Source organism: Daktulosphaira vitifoliae, unplaced genomic scaffold (assembly GCF_025091365.1).
Source record: "Daktulosphaira vitifoliae isolate Bord-2020 unplaced genomic scaffold, ASM2509136v1 Scaffold_3, whole genome shotgun sequence".
NCBI lineage: Eukaryota > Metazoa > Arthropoda > Insecta > Hemiptera > Phylloxeridae > Daktulosphaira > Daktulosphaira vitifoliae.
In genome coordinates, this window is record NW_026099574.1 from 43,283,613 (window position 1) to 43,310,540 (window position 26,928).

A 26,928-nucleotide genomic window follows, 5' to 3' on the forward strand; every position below is an offset into this window, starting at 1 on the left:
AACTTAAAATGAATGATCGATGGTACAAATCATAGAGAAAAACCAATTTCATTTTAAGTTTTAAAGAGGAAGGCAAGTGACAGAGGATCATGAAAGTTTCTGCAAACCGATCATAAGATTGAATACCTACTACAGAAAAAGAAGATAAAAATGAATCAAAGAATCACATCATAAAAAGAATACTTAAAAAAATGAAAGTATAGTATATAGTGTTTGATATGAAAGTCATTGCGAGTTAGTGTAAGACAATCTTTTTTTTTACGCTTTGACAGTCCATTAAGGATCATTTCGGCCTCTTCCGAAGATAAGGTTTCTTAATCATGTATACTCCACGACGGGTAGTCAGTGCGTCACTAGATAGAGGGACAGCGTTTCTAATTACTGAATTTATCTCTCGCTTGGTAAATGGAGCGTCCCATAACCTAGTCTCAAAACAGTGCGAATCAGGCACACGGTATATCCGACTCAGCCACATCGTCCCATTCAAAATAATAAAATAAAAATGTATATACATTTATAAATGTGACAATGAAAATAATGTATACATTTCACAAAAAATATTTAGAACTTTAAATCAACTCATAAAAATATTAAAATAAATATCAAATTTCCATTTGATTATTAAAATTATTAAATATGAATAGTATAAATTAATAAAACTTTAACAATAAAAAAAAAAACATAGAAAAAATTGATATTTAAAAATTAAACATATTTAATTATCATCTCTTTTTTGACACTGAAAATACATTAAATGTTAGTATTATTAACTGTATTTATATTTTATTTACATATTTACTGATGTTCAGTAAGTATGGAAACGGGTTTTTATGGCTCTCATTGTTTATAACAATTGACCTGTTTCCTTACTTTTTGAACATTCTGTATAAGTTTCATATGAAAATAATACTATAATTGTGAAACAAAACTTTTCGTATGACTCTTACAATTTTTAATTGCTTAAACTTTATTTTGGCATACATCACATAGTAAATCTTTAAATATTATCCACTAGATTTCTCTTAAACTAACAATAATTTAAAAATTATTCTTTTTGGTATTATTAAATTCAATGTTTTTCTTGATTTAATAATTATAACATTTTTTTCAATTCATTCCTCATACCCTACAAGGGTGTCAACTTTATTTTTTTAATGACGATATTTACATTTAACTAGCTAACTCGTAAAAACTTGATTATTTAACACATACAAAATGTATTGATTTGAAGTATTATATTTCTTTGACATTAACATACTATATTATTACTAATAAAAAAATAACTAGAAACATTTAGTCATTTTCAAACTTATTTTATTCGACAACTTTTAATTAGTATTTAAAATCAAAAGTTAGGTTTGTTATATCATTGTTAATGTATTTTTAAAGTTAAAGTCTTTATATTTTTGGTGGAATCCAATATTAATAAAATAATAATTATTTTAATTAACAAAGTGAAATGAAAATAATTGTTTGAATAATTTGATAAAAGTAATTTTACCAAGAATCTATTATGGAAAGTCCCCATGTCGATTTCAGTCTGAATTCCAATAAAATAAAAGAGTCAATAACGTAACAGAATAAAGTAACAGATAAGAATATTGTTATTTTTGTTACAAGACACGTCCGATATGACCTTTGTTAACGACTTTATGCAAATTACAACAAAACAATTCAGTGTATTTATTATTTTTATTTACTCATAACATAGTCTAACCGTATCCTTATTTTTTGCTTTTATTGCTGAAGGGACAAACGCTGTGAATGATAAACCGCTTGTTTCATCATTGTATTTATTATTTCCAATAAGGAAAAATACCGTCTTGAATATCGTACTATGTCATACAATTTGGCAACTACTACAATATAATGTAGTTGTGATGGTCCAAAAATGAATTACGACTGGTGTTTCTTAAGTCTGTAAGTTTTATCATCTAGGGCTGACCAACAGATCAAAATTATCTTGAGCGAAAGAATTCGTGACTCACAAAGGGTAAAAGAAGTTTCTGTTTCACTGCCGTTAACATATCTGTGCTTCTTTTCTCTCGAAAACAATATATTACACACTGTTGTATGCATAGTAAATAAAACTAACAATATAAGTATTAATAAAATAACTATTTTATTCGTGTAAAAAAGAAAAATGACCATTCTAAATTATTTAGAATTGTCATTTATTTAATGATTATTATTCAACAGGAAATTTTCCATTTTATACTAAAATTAAATTGAATTAACTAGTTAAAATAAATATAAATATGTTAGCATTCCAGAAATTTTAAAGGAAAACAAATGTATATTTTAATGTAAATATGTAATAATTAGAAATCAATTGAAATTTTAATTTCGACTTGATACTATTACAAAAATAGTAGTAATATTGCGCTTTAACAACTGAATTTGTGTAAGTACACAGAATTATTTATTAACATTTTTTACTCGAACTTTATGTAACGATCATCGAAATTACATCCGAAAAGAGGGACAGAACAGGTGTCGGTTTCGGTGGTACCGGCTGTAAATCTTAGGTTAGAGAAGCGACTTAGAAAAGGAGGGTGTAATGGCGAACTGGGGCCAGGGTATGAATAATTTATGTTCACGCAGTCTTCGGGAAATCAAACGGCATAAGAAAAAGAAAAATTCAAGGCAAGAGCAACGTCAACCATTCTGATGTCTTCGAGGGGAAAATGATGCGCACGCGTACATACCTTAGCAAAGTTGCTTACTTCATATTATGTAATGCCTCAAGTTATCGTGGCAAAGTTAAAACTTTTAAAACATGTTTTTATGTAATAAAAACCTGGTATCTAGTGTGTGGTATTTACTTTTACTGTATATAAAATAATACAATAAATATCACTAGTTCTACATAAATCATATTTAACACGAAACCTTCTAATTTAAATACTTAATACTCAAAACTAAAATTATAATTCCTAAAGAAATTAATACAAGTATCTTAAAAAAAAAAAAAAAATGATAAACTAAGTTAACTATTAATAAAATTAATTATAAAAGTAAAATTCCGGACACTTTTTATTAAGGTATATCTTGTATGAATATAGTTGCATAAATCTAAGAAGGTATACAGAGTGTTCAAAAAGTAAAGAAACAGGTCGATTGTTACAAACAATGAGAACAATAGAAACCCGTTTCCTGACTTACTGAACACTCTGTATATAGTTAAGTTAAAACAAATATTAATAATTTTCAAAACTATAAATAAACACTAGGTCTATTATGGATTGAATATGTTTTATAAGCAAATATTTGTGTAGGTTATGTTAACACAAGTACTACACTATTGTATCTTCTTCAAAAATTCTTATGTTACACTTTGATTTAGAAAACAATTTCAACAGATTAGAAGGTATTAAACAAATTATACATAGTTTCTTAAAAATTTTAATTTAGAGGGTAACTATACTATAACTATATGAACAAATGATGTAACCTCAGGACATAATTTTTATAGTAATAAAATTTGTTTTGATTTTCATCATGATTGTTGAAAGTGGATGCAACTTAACTCCCAAAATTTAATAAACATATTAGGTTACCCGTTATTTTAAAAATCGTAAAATTATAAAAGTGCACCTTGGAAATATTTTTCTATACATCTCAAATAAATCTACAATTTTTGAGCTTCTTATGACATGATTAGTATAATGCAATCAAGATCAAAGTTTAGTGAAAATGTATAAAATTGAAGTTTTATGGATTTTACTGCTTAAGTTTTAACTTTTCAGAAAAATCATTTGAAACTACATTTTTATTATTAAAAAAAGATATCCCATTTATTCGAATTATACAATTTCACGATATAAAACACAAAAAAGTCTTTAATAGATTAAATTGAATTAATGAATTTAACTGAAACTTAAATTTTTTTATTATTTCAGCAAATAAAAATACTCATAAATCTACTTATAAAATAATATTTCATCAAAAAACAATTGACAAGAACTAGTTACCCTAAAAACATGTTTTTTGCCCCGTATTAATTTTGCTAATATAATAATTTTTAAGTAGAAAAAAATTACTTTGAATATAATTTACTTTTTTTCTTTAAGTGAAATGAATCTCTATATTATTTAAAGTAGTGGACAAATAATTTGTTGTTAATTAATTGTTATAAAAGTTACAAGTTCTATAACTTAATTAAATTAGCTGGATGTTTGAACTTCATTTTAGTTTAAACGAATTAATGTTCAGCCTTGTTTATAAGAATCCTATTTGTATCATTTTTATTTTAAATCAATGAACTAATATTTAACATACATTTAGAATACAAAAACAAAAACATTTTATTGGTACTAAAATGATGGTACAGGTAACCTTACCTGTTGTTACAGTAAAATAACTGAGTATTTTTGATTATGTGAATGTAATGTATTGAAAACTAGCAAATGAATCACTAGAGTTTTCATCTATTGTTTTTAAATTCGAACTATGTACACTAAAGATGATCTAAGATAGAAAACTTTACATAATGTGTAATATTAATTATAGTAAAAGTAGTTTGTGCATATGACAATAGATATTAAAATAATTTGTGTCCAAAAATTACAATGTCAAATGAATGTATAATTTATGTTACACAGCACTATAGTGTTATTATTTAATCATTATTATTAGATAATTAGTTTACAGATTATCCAGATAAATATTTAAAAAAAAAAAATTTGTGTCAATTTTTTCAAAAGTGTTTTTTATATATTTATGAATAATAAATAAATTTTATTATAATAAAAAATAATATATTTTTTAATCATATAGTATTTAAAATTTGTTAAGAATAAATTTTACAATGACTCTCATGAAGATTTTACATAAACAGTTTAAAGAACAAAGAAATCTTAGGACACCACATATAGAGGTAGTAACATATTTAACTGGCAACTCCTATAACTTTTGATATAATCAACATTTCTTTTTAATTTTTTTAATAGTTCATGCATTGTTAGACTTACGTTAAAATAATATTTTTCATTATTTGTTTTTAATAATAAAATAATTTTTTTTTAACTTTAAATATTTTCAAAATTTTAAAATAACCAACTTTTAGCAAATTTCTTACTAAAGTGATTAATGGGCCAATAACAATTTTAGAACCATTAATTATTAATTTACAATTATTTGAACACATGGAGTAGTTATATAATGCGAGTAAAATATATAGAATGTTCAGTAAGTATTAAAACAATTTTATTGTTCTTATTGATTGAAACAATTATCCTGTTTCCTTACTTTTTGAACATTTTGTATATTAGTATAAGCTGTACCCAACCGCGCAACATACTCACTCAATATATTAAAATGTTAGTAATGCAATCTCGTTCTAAAATTGTTATCGTCATTAATCATTTTTCCAAGAAAAGTGTTAAAATTAGCTATTTTATATCTGTTCCACTCTGCATCAAAGACGTATAAAAAGGGACGAGGAGATACTATTACCCCGGGCGGCAAATTTTAAGATTTTGAATAGTAGCTACACTGCCATTTTAATGTTGATAATAATATTATCAAAAGTTGATCACATAAAATCATAATAATGGGTCTATGATAAAATACATTTTTTTTGTGGGGGGTTTGTAGGGGTGGCAATAAAACTTTACCTGGATTCGTTAAAACTCTAAATACGTCTTTGCCCTGCATGTATGCAAGGTGATTCTTTTAACGCTAGCCACTCAATTTCTCTTAAAATAATAATTATGTTAAATAAATTAGTCCCTTTATACCTTATAAGAAAATCCATTTTATTTTTTTAATATCAGAATATATATTTAACTATGTAATAAATTAAAAAATGATTTAATTTATAAAACAACTGGCCGATAACAATTTTTGAACCAATATTTTGAAAGTTATTATCATTTTTATATTCAGGCGGTTAGAGGATTGCGGCCGAGAAATATCTATTGATAAAAATGTCATACCTGTGCCTCATCTTCAGTATATACTTTAAAATGGTAATAACTTACAAAATAATGAGTCTAAAATTATTATCGACCAGTGATTTTCTTAATAAGATAATTTTTAACTTTAATACGAAGCTGAGTACGTGTTAATTTTACTATGATATTACTAAGATTTAATATATTAATTTTTTTCAATAATACTAGTAGATATTATGTACTAATTTGATGATATACAGTAGTTTCCATTATTTTTAACTTAATGCGTATTTCACAAACCTAATTAAATTGAATTTTAGCTTCGATGCGAAGCTGATAAGGTATTAATTCTTTCGTGTTTTTTTTTGTCTTTCACCACTTTACCACACATCTCACCGTACTGATTTTTTTAAAATGATACATCAAAAACAAAAATCGTATCTAGTTGAAGACATTGTCCTTAAAAATTGAAAAAATTTCCCTCATTCCCTGTAAATGGGGGACATCCCCCAAAAAATTATTATTTTTAAAATTTGTAAATTTCTACTTTTTTTTTCTTAAAACCACGATTACTTTTTCAAAAGCTAACAAATTAAAAAAAAAAATTTTAAATAGAAACCTTAAGTATTTTCTTTTTATTTTTATTTTATATCATTTTGTTGAAATTCTGACCCTTTACCTACCCATAAGTGGATTTCAAAACAGAAAATTGAACAAAAATGTATTATTTGTGTATAAAATCATCTATTGTAATATTATTTTTTTACTTAAAACTACCAAAACTTGAAAAATGAATGTATCAAAATAACTTTTAATATATATACCTTGGGTAATTCCTTTATATCTGATATAAAGCTTTAACAACCTGACCATCTTACTTGCCCACAGGAGGAGATTCAAAATGGTAACTTTTACACAAAAATTAACATTTTCAACTTAACTTTGAAAATGTTCCAGAAAGACTGCGTCCTTTAAACATATGTGTCAATATGTATATTATTAAAATTAAACACTATCTACAGATTTGCATCGAATCGTTTCTTATGATAGTGATTTTAATCACTGTCAGATATCATCTATACTTGTCCCAACTATGCCACGCCCACACTGTACCTCGATCCCTCTGTGCTACCGTTGTTTTTTATTTTATAAGCTAGTTAAAATATACATATATATATATACATATATAAATTATTTTTTTCATGCAAAATAACATAGGAATTCTATTGTTTTGTAACTAATATCAGTGGTGTTGGACAGTCAATAGTTCGAGTTTTTAAATTAAAATCAACTACACTAGACCGTAGATTTTCCCCCATATGTATTCATCAAGCGAAATTGTCGTTAGTTTATCATGGACAACTTTTTACTTCTCTATAAATCATTTTAAATAATGTTCATCGAAAACTCCTTTTCCACTCAGAAATAAAATAAGACTTCAAATGTAATGATTAATGTGCATCTAAAAAAATCAGGTTTTTGATTATAACCAAAATTTTAGGAATTCGTTTTTTGAGTATAAAATATATGTTGATATAATTTTAATTATTCGTACATATTTTTTAATATAAAACAATATGATTACAATTTAAGATCGATACTTCATGAATAGTTTACTTTAAGTAATAATTTGTTTTAACTCAGTGATTATAAATGTAAAGTTTTTTGCACAATAAATCTTACTTAAAGGTTTTTATACTTATATTCTTGAATTACATTGTACACCTTTTGTTGTACATTTTTGGTCCCTTTTTAATTTTATTTACCATAAATCTGCTCTCTTTGTAATACACGTCTACTGAGACGGTTTTGTTGTTGAACGAGTCATGCATTTTTAAGCAGTTACTTGTTAAGTTACTCTGAAATTTACTTTATTTACCCTTCAGCTCAATAACCTTATGAATTTAATTGTTAACACATACATCTATGTATTAATTTATATGGATATACTTTAGACACTTATCTACATCGTATAGCAGGAAATTTCGAAAAGTGGCAAAGGTATATTAAATTAATTTTGTTCAATAATGATAGTAGATTTTATATATTGATTTCATGATATACAGTAGTTTCTATTATTTTTATTTAATGCGTATTACATAAACTTAATTAAATTGAATTTTAGCTTTGATGCGAAGCTGTGAGGTATTAATTTTACCATGATGTGTATTTTTTTTGTATGTGTCTGTCACTACTTTTTGTTATAATATATACACCACTTATAATTCAATAGTCTATAAATTATTGTCTATTAGTCATCAAATTAAATATATATTATTCATGTCTATCTTTTAAACTATTCTGAGAAATATGTATAACAATGCATTGATTCAAATCTAATGTAATAACTATTTTAAGTAAAATAATATGTAATAACTAATACATTCGAGTAATAAACAGATAATAGTGAAAGGTCGGGACACTTCTTGCATATAGATGAATTAATTTTAATATAAATAAAGCACAAAAATTGCCACTGCGGGTCACTAAAATATTTTTTAAATAAATTATATCGATAACGTTTGTACGAAGTTAACCAGCCTGGTCAAATCTTTGAGTAGGTAGCCTGTGTGGTCAAGAAAAATAGAGAACCCAGTTATGTTTCCATTAATACTCTTAATACATTAATATTTNTAACCAGCCTGGTCAAATCTTTGAGTAGGTAGCCTGTGTGGTCAAGAAAAATAGAGAACCCAGTTATGTTTCCATTAATACTCATGGTATTTATTGATATGACTCACAGTCAGCACAAACTTAGATAACTTCTGTTAAAAATGGTGTTATTATTAATTTAAGTGTGATAATTAATCACAATAATATCTATTTTAAATCATTATTAAATTAATAAATTTTTAAGTATCACTTTGTTTTTATATATTTTACATAAAACCCTCGTACATATACCCCGAAAGAAAATTATGTCATATCATTTTATTCAATATAGTACCTTAATTATTCTCATGCTCATACTAGGTTTTTTTTTGTGTCATTTATTTTTCTCAGCTCTCACTTGACCATTATTGATGAACAATATGTTAAAAGAACACGATTTTTATCATGTTGAACTTATAATCGCCAATTACTGAAAAAAAACCTTTAATTTTAGAAATTTAGACAAATATCTCAAAATTACTCTACCGTAAAAAAAAAATTTTTAATTAAGCATCTGCAAATTAATAGGAGTATAAAATTTCATTTTATACTGAATTACACAGTAGAATCATATTACTAAAATGAACTATTTTTTAATGATCATAGACCAATATCTACTTTACTAAACAAAATTTTAAGCTGATTTCAAGTCTGAAATTAGATTTTTTCTATCACCTATTTTGTGAGATTATTCCTTATTAGAAAACAAGTATTTACACGTGAAAAAAATAATTAAAAAAAAAACTTTTTATCAAGTTATTATTGATGTTTAATATGTTTAAAAAAAATTTGTACAAAATTTCGATTCAATATGTCATATTTAACCTATTTTTATGGTATTTTAAAGTTGATTTATGGGATAGTTTATCATTTAAAATTGTTGAACTTTTAAAAACTTTTTTAGCTCAACTTGCAAGTTTAGAATTAAAAATTTTATGAGGTTTTAAAAATTGTATTTTTTAGATTGATAGGTAATCAGGAACTTATATAATTACTATTAACAGTAAATTTTTGAGGAAAACTCAACATTTCTAATAGATGCTACAATTGAAATATTCAGAACTATATTCCGTATAGTTATATTCTATAGTTTTCTATAATATTATTGATATTTAGAAATATTCCGTGCCTAGTTTCACCAATGATTTCGTCCGTTGTTGTGTTATTGAATTTCATTAAACTTATATTTTTTTTGTATGTTAATACACGTTTTTAACTAATTAGTAATAATATCAAAAATGAGTGGTAAGGAAAAAAATTAATTGCAGTTTTGAAATTAGCGCGAAAAATGATCAAGAAAAGTATATTATTGACTGATAAAAATTCCTTCATTTATTCTTAACTAACGACAAATTATCTTTTAAAAAGTTTTTTATCAAGCCCTTCAGCTTTTATACACATTTGCCATAAAAAACAACTATTTTATAATGTCACTGTAAAAATTACATTACTATGATAATGATTTTAATTACTGCCAGATATAATCTATACTTGTCCCAACTATGCCACGTCCACACTGTGCTACCGTTCTTTGCTATTATACTATCAAGGTAAAAATAATAGTTCCTATTTAAGAAAATTAAATAGAAGGATTTTTTTTTTTGTTTATTATTTTAATGTTTTCTAAACTTTTCTCTTTACAAAAATCTAAAATGTTTAATAGTTTCTGAAATAGTAAATGTCTTGCAAGATTTCGATCACTCTGAAGTTTTTTAATTTTTATTGGTATTAAAATAACAGAGTATTATACCAGTTTCTTTATTAATACAAAACTATAATTTTCTTTTAGGAACAAATGAAATAATCCTCCATGTAAAACACGTGGAGGATTATAACTAATCTCTATATTAGTATGAACATATAATTTTCTATTCAGAACATAGAAAATAATCCACCATATGTTTTGGGAAATCCTTCATGTCAATTGATAAATTTAAACTTTTATTTTGTTTTCTTTTAAAAGCTACTTCTTTAAAATGTTCAATATTTTCAATTTTGAATTCATCCAAGCCATCATTATTCCCTAGGTCGTAAACATTAATTTCATTACTGTTGTCGCTAGTATCACATTCATCATTTTTACTGATACAATAATCTATTGGATTATCTGTGCATAAAAGATCTGTAAATGATAAAAAAATAGTAAAATTTAAGGTGAAATCTCAAGGCAAATAGGAAATATTTAATAGGCAAATAGGTAAATATTATTTTCAATTAATTTGATTAGTGTTATAACTATCCAAGATACAAAATTACTAATTTATTTATTTACTTGTCATTATGTTCCAAAAACCTGCCTTTATTAAATTAAAGCTAGTAAAATTTACTCAGGCGACAAAAGAAGAATTATCTAAGTACTTCAATTTAAGAAATTATTAAGTATTAAAGCAAAAATTATACAACTTCCTGTAAAAATACCCGATTTTCATTTATGTTGTTGAAAAATTAAATCAAATTATAGTTTATTTAATATACAAAATGATTATAAAAGACGATCCGAATATTGAATTTCTCTGAATAATCGGACTATAAAGTCAAAAATTATGTAATACTTTTATAAACTTTACTTTACATGTTTTATATTTATAGTAGCTGGAAAACTCCTATTTAAAATATTTTAGTAAATATTTTAGTTAATTTATTTTCTGTTTAGCTGTAAACATTTTATTCTTGTATTCATAACATATATTACATTTATGAAAAGTTATAAAATTTTAAATATTAACATAAAATGTTTTAAAAATATATTAGTTGTTTCGTAAAATTAATGTGTAGAAAAATGTTGATGCCAAATTTTTTTATCAATGTTTTATGGTTAAATATCTAGAGTATTTTAAAATTTGTAATATATTTTACATAAATATTACAAAAAAAAAATATTTATTATATTAAAATTAAAGAATAAGAATCCAACAATTGTTCAAAATGAAAGTGACGTAATGTATTGACTACATTAAATTAATTTTATTTAAAGCTTACCAATTAAATTTGGTGTTAGAATGTATTTAAAGTCTTTAATAGTAATTCTTCCAACATGCTGTATGGTATAAATCAAATTAAATGAATTTGCATATTTTATGAGTTCTTGAAGATATAAATCAACTTGATTATAGTTTTCTAATATGATTTCATACATCTGCATTAGATTTTGATCTGTTACAATTGTTTCTGATTCTATATTAAACTTTAACATAATATCATTCATAAAGTCTTTTAATTTTTTTAAGATTGTATATAGCAAAATTGTGTTAATAGGACGTATACCACGCAACCAATTTAAAATTGCATGTAAATGATTAAGAATAGATACAAGAAAGCTACTTGCAAAATCAAGAAAAATGTTTAAATTAATAAAATGTTGTAGAATCGTGTTAATTCTTTCACTCAAACATTGTATAGATAGAGTGTCGTTATTTATATAAATTTGGGGGTTTATATCATTTCGAATTATTTCATGTACAAAATGTACATAGTTAGCTATAAGCATTCCAATAGGATGAAAAGTTGCACCGATTAAAAGTTTTTGAAATGCTCTTACATCGATCAATAAATATTGATACTTCGCAAAACGAAATACATCATGTAAAGTCAAGTCAGTTTCGTCAGTACATTGTAAATCAAGGGGAGTAAATCGAAGAAGGTCTAAAATATTTTTTGGTTTACCATCAACGTCAAATTCTTGATGTTGTCTTGATTCCGTACATTTTACTAAATGTTCATCAGACTCATTTAACATTATATTATAAAATAACATATTTTTAGGATGAAATAATGTTACATTGTTTATATCACCTATTTTAGGATTTATTTCTTTTAAGATATTTTCCCTTAGATAATTTGTGACTAAGCCTAATTTATCAATATTTAATTGGCTCGATATGTTCATGAAAGGATATACGACAAATTTTGATATAGGTACTTTAGAACAATGAGTTTCGATATAACGTTCTAACTGCATTATCATTGAATAATTTTGTAATCTTAAACCTTGTATACCAAGGAAAACTTTATTATATTCAATATTATTACTTGTCTCATATCTATACATTACATTTATCGAACCAGAATTATTGTTTAAATACAAATTTACCGTCATTAGGTCATATGGGAAATGATCTTTATCAATTTTATGTAGATCTTGAATCATTAATAATACTACATCGCCATGAGTTTGAATAGCTAGTCCATATTTCTTTAAATCTTCTTCCGTATAAATTTCAATATTTTTATACATTTGTAACAAATAATGTTCATTAAGTTTAAAATAATTCAACATGTATCTAGAATAATTGCAATGTTTTAGTTTGTTATTAGATTTTATTAATGTGACGTTAAATAGTAAAATAGTCAAAATAGTTATAAAAATCATATTTTTTAATTATTCGGAAATTTGAATAAGAAAAAAAAATATTATAATGAAATAATTTGTTAAGAGTCAGTTCATTTTATATGGTAGATTTTCTATTATTAGATTTTTATTTTTTATTTGTATTAAATTTATTTTATGAAACATTTGCGGCTCACAAGATTATTTTGATGTTTTCTACAATAAATAATACAAGAATAAATACAAAAAGAATTCATTAATATTTTTAAATATTAATAAACTTTATTATACATATTCTATTAATAAAATCTAAATAGAGTAGTTATGTAGAACGGGTGTGTAAGCTCGTACTGGTGATATTTATAATATACACTGCCATCGCTACATACTGAATATGTATTAGAATTCTTTCAACTCAATAAGTATATCCTAAAGTCATTATTGACTCATCAAATTTTTTTTTATTAAAATGGCTATAATATTTTATTTTTGTTATGTCAAGAAAAAAAATGTATTATTTTTTTTTATTAAAAACAAATAATAAAAAATATACTTTCAACGTAATCCAAAACTATAAGAATTAATTAAAAAGTAACAACGGTAGCACACAGAGCCGCGACATGGCTCTGTATGGACGTGGCATAGTTGAGACAAGTATAGATGATATCTTACAGTGATTAAAATCATTATCATAAAAACACTTCGATGCAAATCTATAGATAGTGTATAATTTTAAAAAAATGGTAGGCTATTCCAAAAGCAAGATGAACTCGTATTTCCTTCATTATTCCTGATTAGTAGTTCTTGGTTGTGTAGGTATAATATATCAATAAATACTAATTATAGAAATGAAATTGATGTTTAATAATTTAGTAATTTTTACGGTGAAACTATGAAGTTGTTTTTTTTTTTTTATGTTAAACATGTTTAAAAACTGAAGGGCTTGATATAAAACTTTTCAGATCTTCAAGAAATTATCATTAGAGTGAAAAATATATTTTTCATAATTTATTTTTTGGGCTTATTTCAAATTTTCCATATGATTTTTTTTATCACGTCTAATTTTTGATATTATTACTAATTAGTTAGTAATAGTTAGTTAGTTAAAAACGAGTATTAACATATAAAAATGTTACCAAATAATGAGTTTAATTGAATTTAACAACACGTCGGCGAACATAATCATAGGTATTAATAGGCCGGAATATAGTTCAGATATTTCAATTGAAGTTTCTTTTTAAACACCAAGAGTTATATAGAAATGATTAGTATTTTTATTGAAACGATATATTACGCTATAAATACAAAAAATATAATAATTGATTTTAACATAATTTTGGGCTTATTTTTATAATTTTACTGTTTATAGTAATTATACAAGTTCCTGATCATATAACAATTTAAACTAAACTATATTTAAATTTCTTCATGAAATGTTCAATTCTAAACTTGCATGTTGAGCTAAAATAGTGTTTAAAAGTTCAAAATTTTTAAATTATAAACTTTCATGAAAATCAACTTTCAAGGACAAAAAATAGGTTACATTTGATATTTTGATTCGAAATTTTGCACAGGTTTTTTAGCGAATTGAAAATCAAATTTTAAGTGTAAATTATAGTTTTTATAAATTAATAATACTTTTAAAACAAGAGACGTTGAAAAATTAAAATAGCCGTTTTGAAATCTGCTCAAAAATGTGGTTTAGCTAAGTATGTATTTGTCTACTATCATTAAAAAATTTCCATTTTACTGATATCATTTTACTGTGTAATACGGTAAAAAAAATGTATACTTCAATTTTTTATGGATTTACTTAATTATGAATTAATTAACTGTTAATTAACTGTCATGTAAGATAAGTTTTTTTTATCTAGATAACAAGTATATACATTTTTTTAGTAATAGAATTGTCATTTCTTAATCCAAGTAAGTACTCAACGTATCATTCAATTGTATTAAAAATAGATTTTTATAGATAATACAATATTAGTATTCGTAGATCCATTTTCCTATGACACATTTCATGTACTTTAACATAAAAACTGTTAAAATGAAATTTTTAAAATATTTATGTTTTAGTAATATACTGTTAAAAATGTTCTTATTCATAAATACTATGAAAAATATTTTATTATATAACAGGAATATAAAAGTGAATATTTCTATAATGGGTATTAGATATGAAATGAAATTTGGCTTGGCGCCTTTTAAATTACTAGTGTGATGGCTTTCAGTCAGCAATAACATATCCCTAACAATATTATTTGATATTAGAATAATTTTCTAACCACTTTTCATACAAATTATTAGATTTATATCAAAATATAGTTTTGGATAACTTTTGATGTAACTATCAACTATTTAAAATAAAAGATTTTAACTCGGCGAATAAATATGATTTTCAATTTAAATAAAGTTTGTATAAATAAATAGTGTAATCAGAGGAGTTTAAAGTGTTATAAAATACTCTACCATTTTCAATACATAGAATAGATTTAGATCTCAACAACAGAGTATGTAATAATAATGAGTCATAATTTTAAAAAAACTCCATTTATATAATAAATGAAAAAAGGGTTAGTTTTTTAAAGCTACATTGAAAATCATAAATTAAACAATAAATATTACTTAATCATTATCAATAATAGTATAAAAACCTTGAAAATACCGGTGGTTGTTCAATATTATCATTTACTTTAATCAAATTAGATCATAGAAAAGGAATACGGAAAAAACCATCGATTAAGGACAATAATGCATATCCTTAAGAAGAACAATTAAAAAATAGATTAACTTTATTGTTAATAAATTAAATTGATATTGTGAGAATAAATATTAATGATTAATTGTTCCTTGATTATTAAGTTTTAAAAACAATGAATATTTAATTCGATGGATTATTTAAAATTTTGTTTGACACTACAGGATAGATAAAATTACCAATTAATCAGTGAACATAATCATTTGGTTAGCAAAACATGTTAGGCATAAATATTCTATCAAACTTTATAATAATGATTGAAAAATATATAGATTAATAAATTTTAGTAATTAGTTATTGTTCCAATCTAAAATTTTAATTAAACACCACAGTTATAAAAAATAGACATATCAAAATATTAACTGAAAATTAGTATGTTTCTTTATTATTTACTTACTAAAGGAAAATATCTAAATATTCTATATGAACTTTAAACAGTTTAAATACTATAAAATATTAAAATAGTAATGATAGGAAGTGGAGGCAAGACGAATCCCGTAGACCACAGGTCAAGAACGCACAACAGTTTTCATTAGACAACGGTTTAACCGGTCCTACTGCTTTTCTATTTAATATAGTTCGGACAATTCTTTAGTTTAATATTTAAAATGAAAGTTCATATTACCGTTACAATTTTGTTAGCCTTTGAGGTAATTACCATAGTAAACGCGAATATCTTCGGTAATATTTTTCGCCTGTTTGAAAAGACCACAGAAACGGTCGTCAGTGAAACCACGTCAAAATATTATACAACAAATACAAAAACCCAACAAGATAATTCAAAATTCTTAAATAGATTGGATTATTCCAAAAATATCAAACAATACGAGGACTATACAACTAAGAATATAAATGATGGATATAATGATATTCAGAAAAATCATTTAATACGCTGGAATACAACTGATAATGTTAAAAATGTTGTGATTACAATACAACCTGACACATTTAACAAAAATACGGTTACTGATATTCCAAAAATTGAATCGACCACAAATTCTAGAGTGCTAATAAACGCACCTACAAAAGGATGTCCAGAAGGTCAACGGATGAGCCCTGACAGAACTTGTGTAACTAGTGTGACGGATCCTGAAGTTGATGAATGAAACTATCCAATATTCTGCTATATTATACTTGTAAGTACAGTTTCTTTGAGTACTACACTGTACTACGAAGATGAAAACTTAACATCTTTATCGTCAAATGAAGAAAAACAATAATAATTTTGTTTCTTAATATTAAATTGGTCTATCAATAAAAAAATGAATAAAATTCAACTTTATTTAGATTTTTAATTATATAAGTAATTTTAATAAATTTTATATGTCAGAATTTTTATTTAATTTAACATTAAATTTACTGTATAGATATTTATTAATAATAAAAGACTATCATTTATTATTTATATTAGTGCCTTTTTTATCTCTGTATAATTTTGTAATTACATTAGTAAAACTATAATAATAATTTATGCGATTATGTGTGTAAGGTATAATTAAAGCACAGAATAGTTTAAAAATATTTAGACCTTAAATTTATTTAATAAAACATACCTGAATTCTTTAATTTTGTCTAAACTCATGAAAATAATACAATTTCAAATACATCATTGATAATAATAAACAAAAATATGTGATGTTATTGACGCTTAACTTTTAAACATAAGATAACTTATAAATAAACTATTCAAAGTCTTTTAATATTAAGAATTAAAGCTTATACTTTGTCTTAAATACTTAAAAATAAATTTTATTGCGGTAGTATTAAAAATTGCTGCATAATACATAAGATGAGTCATATCAGAAAAATAACTTCAAATTTATTTGGCTAAATTTTCATTAATGCTAAAACTTGTGTTGAAGCGAAAGTCCATTCAATATATTTCGTAGTAATTGAAAACCTAGAATTTATTATAGTAACGTCGATGAGTAATACCAAAATTTGTCTTTTTGCCAATTTATGTAAAATGTACAACTACATATAAGACTGGTGGGGTTTTTAGTGGTCATCCAAGAAGTCTCTAATAATTTTTTATTACCATATGGCATGCAACATATTGGTTGTACAATAAAATAATTTTATATAAAAGTATCAATTACTATTAGTCATTATGACCAAAAATATCCATAATTTTTACAACTTATGATAATGAAATTATGAATAATATAACTAATAAATTATTTTTATTGCTAGTTGCGCTCACTTATCAGTTAAGTTTCTACTAAAATATTCTTACTAAGAGTTTACAAAACAACGACCTTTATTCTATATATTGAATAATTAACCTTATCTAAAAAGAATTTTTTAGTCTTAGCATTAATAACATTGTTGCGTTCGATCAATTGTACTACGACTGATTTATTATTGATGAAATTTTAGCCAAACGCCCTGTCCATGTGCAAACAATGAAATATGTGTCATCGGTAAAACTTGATGAGGAAGAGGTGGTGTTTGTTGCGGCAGCGGAAAAGGAGGAGCTGTGAAGGTCCGTTCTCTTTAAAAGAAATATTATAATTATAATTCGCACAACGCAGTCTTGGTCATACTTCGATCGTACCGGTTCTCGCAAACACGTTGCTAATCACGTAACTTAACCATTAAAAAATAAGTGCCTAATTAAAAAAATATTTGAAATGGAAATCCGAATTATTTTCATCATCACTTTAGCGATAATTGCAATGGCGGTGACTTTAACAGAAACAGCCATTACCAAACAAATGAAAAACAAACGCTTACAACCAGCACAAAGCATATCTCAAAGGAAAACTCAACAACCATCTAAGCAAAAGCAGGTACCACAAACCTCGAAACCTAAAATTCCACAGCAAAATCAACGACAGCCTCAGTCTAAACCTCATGGAGGTCCGACAAGAATAGAAGGACCCGGATATGGACAAAGACAAACACAATACCCGTACTACAACAACCGTCAATATCCTCCGGTCGTGACGTCAAGGCCCAAGTTTGAAACGACTACAAACGACCGAGCTCTTATTAACGCACCTTTCAGAACAATGTGTCCTGCTGGTCAACGAATGGATCCCGATAGAAATTGCATCACGGTGTTCAGAGATCCAGAAACTGAAAGATAGGTAAAAACACTTTAATTTAAGGAAAAATATAATAAACATATAAAATTGAATATTTCATTTATGTTTTTGTAAAGTCAATTTTGGACGACCCAATTGAAAAACTTAATAACACATTTACACTGTTAAATTAATCTAATTTTGATTCTTAAATTGACATTCATCATTTTTAAGAAAATATGATCACAAAAATGTTAATTATTTTAAAAGTTAGCTAGTAAAACGTAGACACTTCGTAATGTGCCAAAATAAACGATTTTTATTCTTATATACAATTAATTTTGTATTTAAAGTAAACATCATTTACATTGTATATTTTAGTAATTTATTGATTATGAATTTAAGTTAATTTATTAATTACATTCTACTGTATGTTTAGTTAAGTAAAATGTTTGTAGTATATTGTATTATATATTGATACAATATTTGAATAAATCTAATATTATTTTATTCCACGTGTGTTTTACACGTGTTATTAAAAAAGAGCAAAAATGTTAATTTTTTAATTCTTGAAAATTAAAATAGTGTTTAAACTGTATTGTGGTCATCAATTTAAAATCGTGGAATCTTCCAAAACATTTTGAATTTTTGATAGGATTAAATTCAAACTACCAAGATGCAAAATACGTATATACAATATGTGCATTTAAATGATACATACGATTACAATTTTACACTAATTCAATTATCTTTGACACAATTTCGTATGTATTGACCTATATTTAGAAAATATTCCCTAAGTACAATATGATAATAAAATGGACAAGTTCAATTTTCTTGTATTTTATTTTCTAGTATATTCCGTTTATTTTACATTTTTTAGTCCACATTAAACATTATAATATATTATTAAATCATGTATTTCATATAAAATATTACCATTATTTTACTGTACAAATAATTTAATATTATTTTAATAATTATTCACAATAAATATTCTAAATGATTTACTAGAAAAATATTTACAGGCACTTCGTTTGGCAGTTAATATGCACATTCAAAAGTAAAAGTATGATAGCATTTATAAATGATTATTATACTAAAAATAATTTAAAGGTCTCAATAATTATAAGTATTTAAATGCAATCAATGTTATTTATTCTGAAAATGTCAACATACATCAAAAGTCATATCACATCAAAATGAACCAAACAGTAACATGCTTTTTGTTAAAAATTCTTGAAGTTTTTCAACAGTAAATATAATCATCATATAGTCTATAATCTACAGAAATTTAAATAATCCATTTACATTTAGTTCAATAATTAATGGACTATAAATGTCATTCTAATAAGATTAATATACAAACAAGCGGTGAACATGTGTTGATCATTGAATCCAAAACCTACCAATAAGTTATACTATATAAAAAAATTCTATCTAGACTAAATTTGGATCTAATATAAAAATTAGTAAATTCTAAACCCATAAAATCTTTTGTAGACGTTAGGAGTTTTGAAAATTAATAAATTCTCACAATTTTTGAAAATTGTTTGGAATATATCTTTTTCAAATAACTATATGCTCTTCCTTAAACTAGTGGCCATGGTTCATACTTTATACAGTATGATTTATTAAGTATACTACACACCATTGTTTCTTTAAATAATTCATTTTTTCATAAAAATGTATTGATTAAAATTTAATTTATTTTTATAAACCATTGTAAATACCTAAATACCTAAGTTGTTATAAGAATAAAATATTCCTAAGGGTAGAATTTAGAGGTAATTTTTAAAAGTTAAACAGGAAACTAATATTATTTTTCTACTATTATAAGAAGAATAATCTAGATATAATGTTGACAGGTCGGTAATCAGTATTATTACTTTTTGAAATATTAGCATTTGAGAATTTATAAAAAGCGGTTTAGTGTTTAGTGACAATCTACTTTAATATACGTAAATATAAAAACTCTTATACGTTTACACCCCGCTCACATATAACTAAAAACTATAACAACTCAAAAAGTAATAACATAATACTGGTTATCAACTTGCCAACATTTTATTCTTAATAATCATAATCTTTAAAAAATTAATACTAATTAAAATACTACAATATAAAAGTAAAATACTCTAACTTCTTATTTAGCAATTTTTTTAATTATTCATTTATTGATGAAAAAATGTTCAACGTAAGTTTTTTGAAATAGATGATCGAAGATCTAGTCCTTCGAATTCAGTATATAAAAACCTGCAATTTCACTCTTTGTTTCTATTTTTCATACAAATTTATTGATAATATATACATTTTTAAGCCACGGGCATATTTAGTATTACTACATTAATTTGTGTTAAATATAACCATATGCATCGACAAAGATAATTTATTGTATTAATCTTTACAGACTGTCTACAAATTACTTATTAAATTTTTTTTTTATTTTAATACATAATGTAGAAACCGTAAGTCAAATGCCAGTTAGACTATCGGTGAAAGGAGTAAGGACATATATTTACATGGAAATGTAATTAATTCTTCTGTTGATATTTACTAAATCGGTGTTGGTTGGACATCAAACATAAGACTTTTAATATTTTCTTTGAAACAAACAATTTATTGTGTCCGTTCAAAAGATAATAACTTTTTTTTTTGTAAAATAAAAATAAATGTAACTATATTTATGACCATTATAGAAACTGTTATTGCAAGGAAACTTACGAACAAATACCTTCACCACTTTTTTACATGATAGAAGAATAAATGCACAGAATAGCTTGTTTCCTCTTATTAGATATCTTCTAGTAGCATACAATTATTTTATACATTTTTTAACGTCAACCATTGGTCAAGTTCAAAATTAAACTCACACAGTACAACAACACATAAATCCAATTTGGAAACAACTTCAGGCAACAAAATATTTCAAAGGATACCAAACCATTTGTTTTGACTAGTAGGACAGCATATGAATCCAAATCGATAATGCGTTCTTGATGCAAAAGAAGGTTCTGAAAATAATGAACACTATTTTTACAAAATAATATCAAAACATTCGCTTTGTTCCCAAAGAGTAACATATGAATCTAAATAGAGAGTACGTTTTGATTATTAACAGAAAAAGACTTTGAAGAAGATTATTAAAATACTACAATTTCTTAAACTAGTTTATCAAAAATATTTATTTCATATTTTGTTCATAATATGTATGTTCAATATAACTTGACAACATCTTAAAATATATACTTAGCGTAACAAAATGTTATCGAATAAATTTTAGTAATTATTAAAATAAGGATACCTTATGTATTGTATTTACATTCCTATGTTATTTATAATGTGTTTTCATATAAGCGCAATAATTTTTTTAAAACAATAACAGCATGTTTTTCTACTTTATAGTTATTTATACTTCATTTTTCAAATAGAAAAATATTTTTAATCATTAAAAATAAAAATTGAAAATTCTAAATATTCATCAGAAATGTACATATTTGTATTTTTTTCTTAAAGTACTTAAATCTTCTTTATTCTTTAATAAAATCTATGTAATTGTATAATTTTGTGTTTACAGAACGATTGATTAATCGATAATCACTAGATCTCTCCTAAAATAAAATTAAATTTGAGGAGGTTTTTTTGCTTAGTATAGTAGTATTTATTTCTCGATTTATAAGTTGTTAAATATTTTTTAGGTCCATTTTATATCCTTTATAATGGTACCAAATTTATTTTTTGGTAACATACATATTTTACTAGTTTAAATATTAGAAAATGTTCCAACTAAGAAATTGATTCGTCGATAACATCTTTTGTATCAATATTTCGAGAGTTATTAACATTTTTATTTCTGGATGGGATTAGGAATGCGGTAGTTATGCGTAATGTTAAAAAAAGCACAACTTGCATCTCATCTCCTGTATACATTTAAAAATTTTAATAACTGCCAAAAAAAAAAATTGTTATAATTTTCTAATATATAATATTTCAAAATATATCTCTAATAGTAAACGGTAAATCAATCAATCACTCAGTATATATATATTAAGATTTTATAGCTTATGTAGCTCATTGTTACATCAGAAGAAGATATTCCTTGAAGGGTTATGGCTAAAAAAATGAGTGTTTTAAATAATTTCCTTTTTTTTTTTTGCTATAGTTTAATTTATTTTATACAACAAATAATTCAAAATTATTATATTATACTTTATGCGTAGACATGTGCTGATGTTATCAGTTATAATATGATAATTTAATTTTGAGATAATAAAAAGTGATAATTACACGCTAAAATAATTGTACGCCTTATTTTTTACACAAATAAAACTAAAAAAAAATTAGAGGCAACAAATATTTATAATCTACTATGTTTAGTCACTATAACATTTCTAATTACACAAAATACTATTGAACCCGAATAAATGAGGTAGATTTACTTAACCATAAACATTAAAAATATATACACAATTTATTCATTATTTATTACAATTTTAGAACAAATTTATGTTTAGGATAATTAGGAAACAAAACTTAAAATTATTTGTCTATTTATTAGTTTGTAAATATATTTTATCACTCACAAATGTTAATCATAATTTTTACTATGATAGAATAAATTAGTAATACCATAAAACATTTTAAAAGCTTTGAGATATTATTTATCAAATACATAAACTCGTTTATTTAATACATAAAAAATATTTAATATCCTGTAATTTGCTTATTAAAAATCTGACGTAAGAAATGTTTATAATAATTTATTCAAGAAAAACATGCCAATACACTATTTTAAATAATATTAACTTATTGAAAGTAGGAAATGATAACAAGAATAATTAATAATTAATGAATTATAATATAATACAACTAATTATACAGATTATACGAAAAGAATGTTAACTTAATGAAATAAATCTTGTAGATATTAAGGCGCTTTGTCCAAGTGTTCTAGATAATTTGTTAAAATCAGAAATATTATTTTAAAAAATGTTTAATTATACTTTAAATGTTCTACATTTACTTAAGAATGATCACTCTTGATATTGAACTTTTTTAAATGACAATTAAACCAATTTTGTGTTTATGTCTAAACAAAAAAATTAACAGTTAAGTAACTAGTTTTAATCACGTATTATAATTGCAAAGTGCTTTTGTAAATAAGCGGTGTTAAAGAAAACCCTACTTTATATACCGCTCCCCACTTCATATACTAAGAAAATTATCATAGGGTACCTGTAAATCTACAGATGATCATCGATTATTTTGTATCGATCGAACAACTAGTTTTATCGTTAGTTCAAGTTAAATTTACTGTAAATTAAACATAAATTTGTGTTCCAATATGAAATATTTGTTCATATTTTTAATCATTCTAGTGACGGTGTTCGATAGTTACACCATAGAAGGTAATATTTTACTACAACGATTACATCTGTCATCACAAAACACTACTTCAATATTATCTTCTATTTTAAACGCAAAAAAAAATATTATAACTACAGCATTGACACATCCAACTGCACATAGATTTTGGGGAAACCATATGGGCTTAAATGTTCCACCAGTTAACATCCAAACAATAACATCGAAAACAACGATAAGGACGACATCACCATGGACTTCGACAATTGGTACTACACCAAAACCTGAGGTCCCAGTTACTCATTATCACGTTCCTCTCATTATAACAAAATTCTCACTGTGTCCTGCAGGACAGCGAATGAGTCCTGATAGAGAATGTATTCCTGACGTTGGCAACAAAGATGAAGAAGAGTATTAAATACAAATGTTCGTAAAACAATCAAGTAGCATTGATTTAATATTTCTAAAATGTAATAAACATTTTTTTTTATTCAATACATTAAATTATTGTAGCATAAATTAATGTTTAATGTTACGTCCATCGTAAATTGTATATATTTCAATAAATGGCTAGTAAAATATATCACATAGCTAAGTACTTAACAATGTTTTACATTTTATTTTACACATTTCACTAATTCAAATTAATAATTTTAAAGTAACTATTCTAATTATTGTACATTTTATCAATAAAATAAACTATGAACCCAATACCAATGATATCTGTTTCAAAGTAAAATACATTATACTGCAATTGAACGGTTTTTAAAATAAAAATACATGTAAATTATCAACAGTTTGCTGTTGCACTAATTAAGCGTTAATTAAACTAACCTATACTGAGTAGTAGTATATTTTAAAAATTCAATAAACTATTTTTTTAGTATACAAACAAAATAATTTAAAATATAACAATTCTTTAGTAACTAAAAAAACAATTAATTCAAGAATAGTAATGGAAAAATATTTTTTATACGTGATGTGTAACTTACCATACTTGGATCATTTTTGTAATACTACACAATTATTTTTGTATTGATTATACTTTAATATACTTATATTTATAATTATATTTGTGTATACAATGTACGAAAAAATTAAGAATTTAATTCAAATAAATCCTTAATGCAAACTCATAAAATTAATATTTAACTATAAGTCCTGTTTATTTTATTATTATTAACCACATTAGTTTTCTTAATTTACCTGTTGCTTAGAAAATCACTTATCTCGATATGTCTCGGAAGAGATGGAAATGGTGGCGGTATAGCTTGGAAGGGGAGGAAAGGCACACATTATTTTTATCCAACTAGTAGGTTTGGTATACGCAACACAGTCATAATCGAAATACCTCCTCGTAAGTGTGGTCAGTTCCGCAAAATTTATAATTAACTATCAAAAACGAATCAACCCATTGAGTGATACAATTTTAATAGATTTTTAAAATAGTGTATATTGTTATTCACGTAGAATGGAAATTCGAGTAGTTTTCTTAGTGGTCGCATTAGCCGTAACTGTTTCTGAAGCTGGTGTATTGTCAAACATTCGCGATGGAATTCACAATAGGTTTAACAGTTTGAATAATCTAAATCCTTTTGCTCAAGTTATTACTACCCAAGAACCACAAAAATCATCCACTCCACACAATCAACTTAATGGTATATTACCAACGAATGGTCGGTTAGGTGACATCAACCAACACACTTCCGATCCTACAAAGAGCCAAAATCCATTGCAATCAATACTACCAAATACAACCCCAGGGCCCAAATTGGAGACCACTACGCACACCCGGTCAATCATCAACGCACCTTCGGTTTCTTGTCCAAACGGTCAAAAAATGACAGCTGACAGAGAGTGTAGAGAAGAGTTTGTCGATGATTAACTGGAACAAATGATAAGTAAATTTTTAATGTTTATAATTTCATAGATTTAATCAATTTTATTTAAATTTAATTTTACACTAAATTGACGATTATAAAAAACAATAAATTTAGCTAATTTATTATTATAGAAATGTTATTATTAGTTATTTTTGTATTTATACACATACATATACATATGATAAATGATGGATGAATCAATAAAAATAAATTTTAATTTTATAGTTTCTTATCACATTTTGTTTTATTATTTTGATTTTAAAAAATGTAAATAATGCATATTAGTTTTCCCTGATCTGCAAATAACATGCTTAGTATTTTCCCTATACTTATTACATTTTTGAAGTTATATTAATTGTTTTTCATTTTCACATATACTATTTTAGAACTTTTTTTTTTTAATTTTCCAAAGCACATACAAGTTTAATTGATTGGAATCATATTGGTATATATACTAGCTGTCATTCTCAATAACACAGCAGGATATCAAGGTTTTATCGCAAAAGCACACACTTATTTTATGTGTCCATATAGAACGTCGATATTCATTATAACTGATTGTTATTCAATATAATAAATAATATTAGATACATTAATATCATTATAGATATCTTATTTATAAGTTTAGTTTTCCAGCTAGTTTTAATACAATGCCTGATGAATAGGTATTCTTATTTTTAGAGTGTTAGAGTAAACATTTTCGAAAAACAAAGTCTTAATTAAATTATGGTTTTAAATTTAACTGTTTCATACTAAAATGAGTAATACATCTTATTTCAGTCATAAACGCCCATGTTATACATTAATGAAATATATCAACTCAACAGTGTAATCTAAATGTTAGTATATTATAATACTGTACATCTAGTCATAGTTGTAAGAAGCATTCTCGCAATTGTAACGAAACATACATATTTTCTTGGTTAGATTAGCCAGTTAAATATTTTACAGTTTGCTAGAATACTTCTTAAATGTATTTAAAAAATTCATTCAAATTAATGGTTTTGGTCATAGG

General features: G+C 24.6%; 3 protein-coding genes across 7 annotated transcripts in view; 2 read left to right on the forward strand and 1 right to left on the reverse strand.

Moving 5' to 3' along the window:
* Window positions 1-10,102: 10,102 nt before the first annotated feature.
* Window positions 10,103-26,928, reverse strand: part of LOC126900507 (uncharacterized) — a 31,278-nt gene continuing 14,452 nt past the window's right edge. The window contains exons 1-4 of one of the 3 annotated variants that reach the window (XM_050676274.1): window positions 17,191-17,430; window positions 12,640-12,829; window positions 11,529-11,685; window positions 10,103-10,671 (exon numbers count right to left, since the gene is read on the reverse strand). In XM_050676274.1, coding sequence (XP_050532231.1) covers window positions 10,418-10,671; window positions 11,529-11,685; window positions 12,640-12,829; window positions 17,191-17,219 — 630 coding nt within the window. In that variant the 5' untranslated portion in view covers window positions 17,220-17,430 and the 3' untranslated portion in view covers window positions 10,103-10,417. Of the gene's footprint in view, window positions 10,672-11,528; window positions 11,734-12,639; window positions 12,830-17,190; window positions 17,431-21,390; window positions 21,681-26,928 lie in introns of those variants that run through there. The other 2 variants (XM_050676273.1, XR_007702867.1) reach the window with 2 other exon arrangements.
* Window positions 17,820-21,505, forward strand: LOC126900511 (uncharacterized). 3 transcript variants are annotated; one of them, XM_050676280.1, is made up of 2 exons: window positions 17,820-18,729; window positions 21,366-21,505. In XM_050676280.1, the coding sequence occupies exon 1, from the start codon at window positions 18,271-18,273 to the stop codon at window positions 18,727-18,729; it is 459 nt and encodes a 152-aa protein (XP_050532237.1). In that variant the 5' UTR covers window positions 17,820-18,270; the 3' UTR covers window positions 21,366-21,505. The 3 variants fall into 3 exon arrangements, with proteins under 3 accessions (XP_050532237.1, XP_050532238.1, XP_050532236.1); XM_050676281.1 differs by lacking the exon at window positions 21,366-21,505 and adding an exon at window positions 21,130-21,336; XM_050676279.1 differs by lacking the exon at window positions 21,366-21,505 and adding an exon at window positions 19,695-21,079.
* Window positions 25,284-26,148, forward strand: LOC126900512 (uncharacterized). Its single transcript, XM_050676282.1, has one exon. The coding sequence runs from the start codon at window positions 25,502-25,504 to the stop codon at window positions 25,913-25,915; it is 414 nt and encodes a 137-aa protein (XP_050532239.1). The 5' UTR covers window positions 25,284-25,501; the 3' UTR covers window positions 25,916-26,148.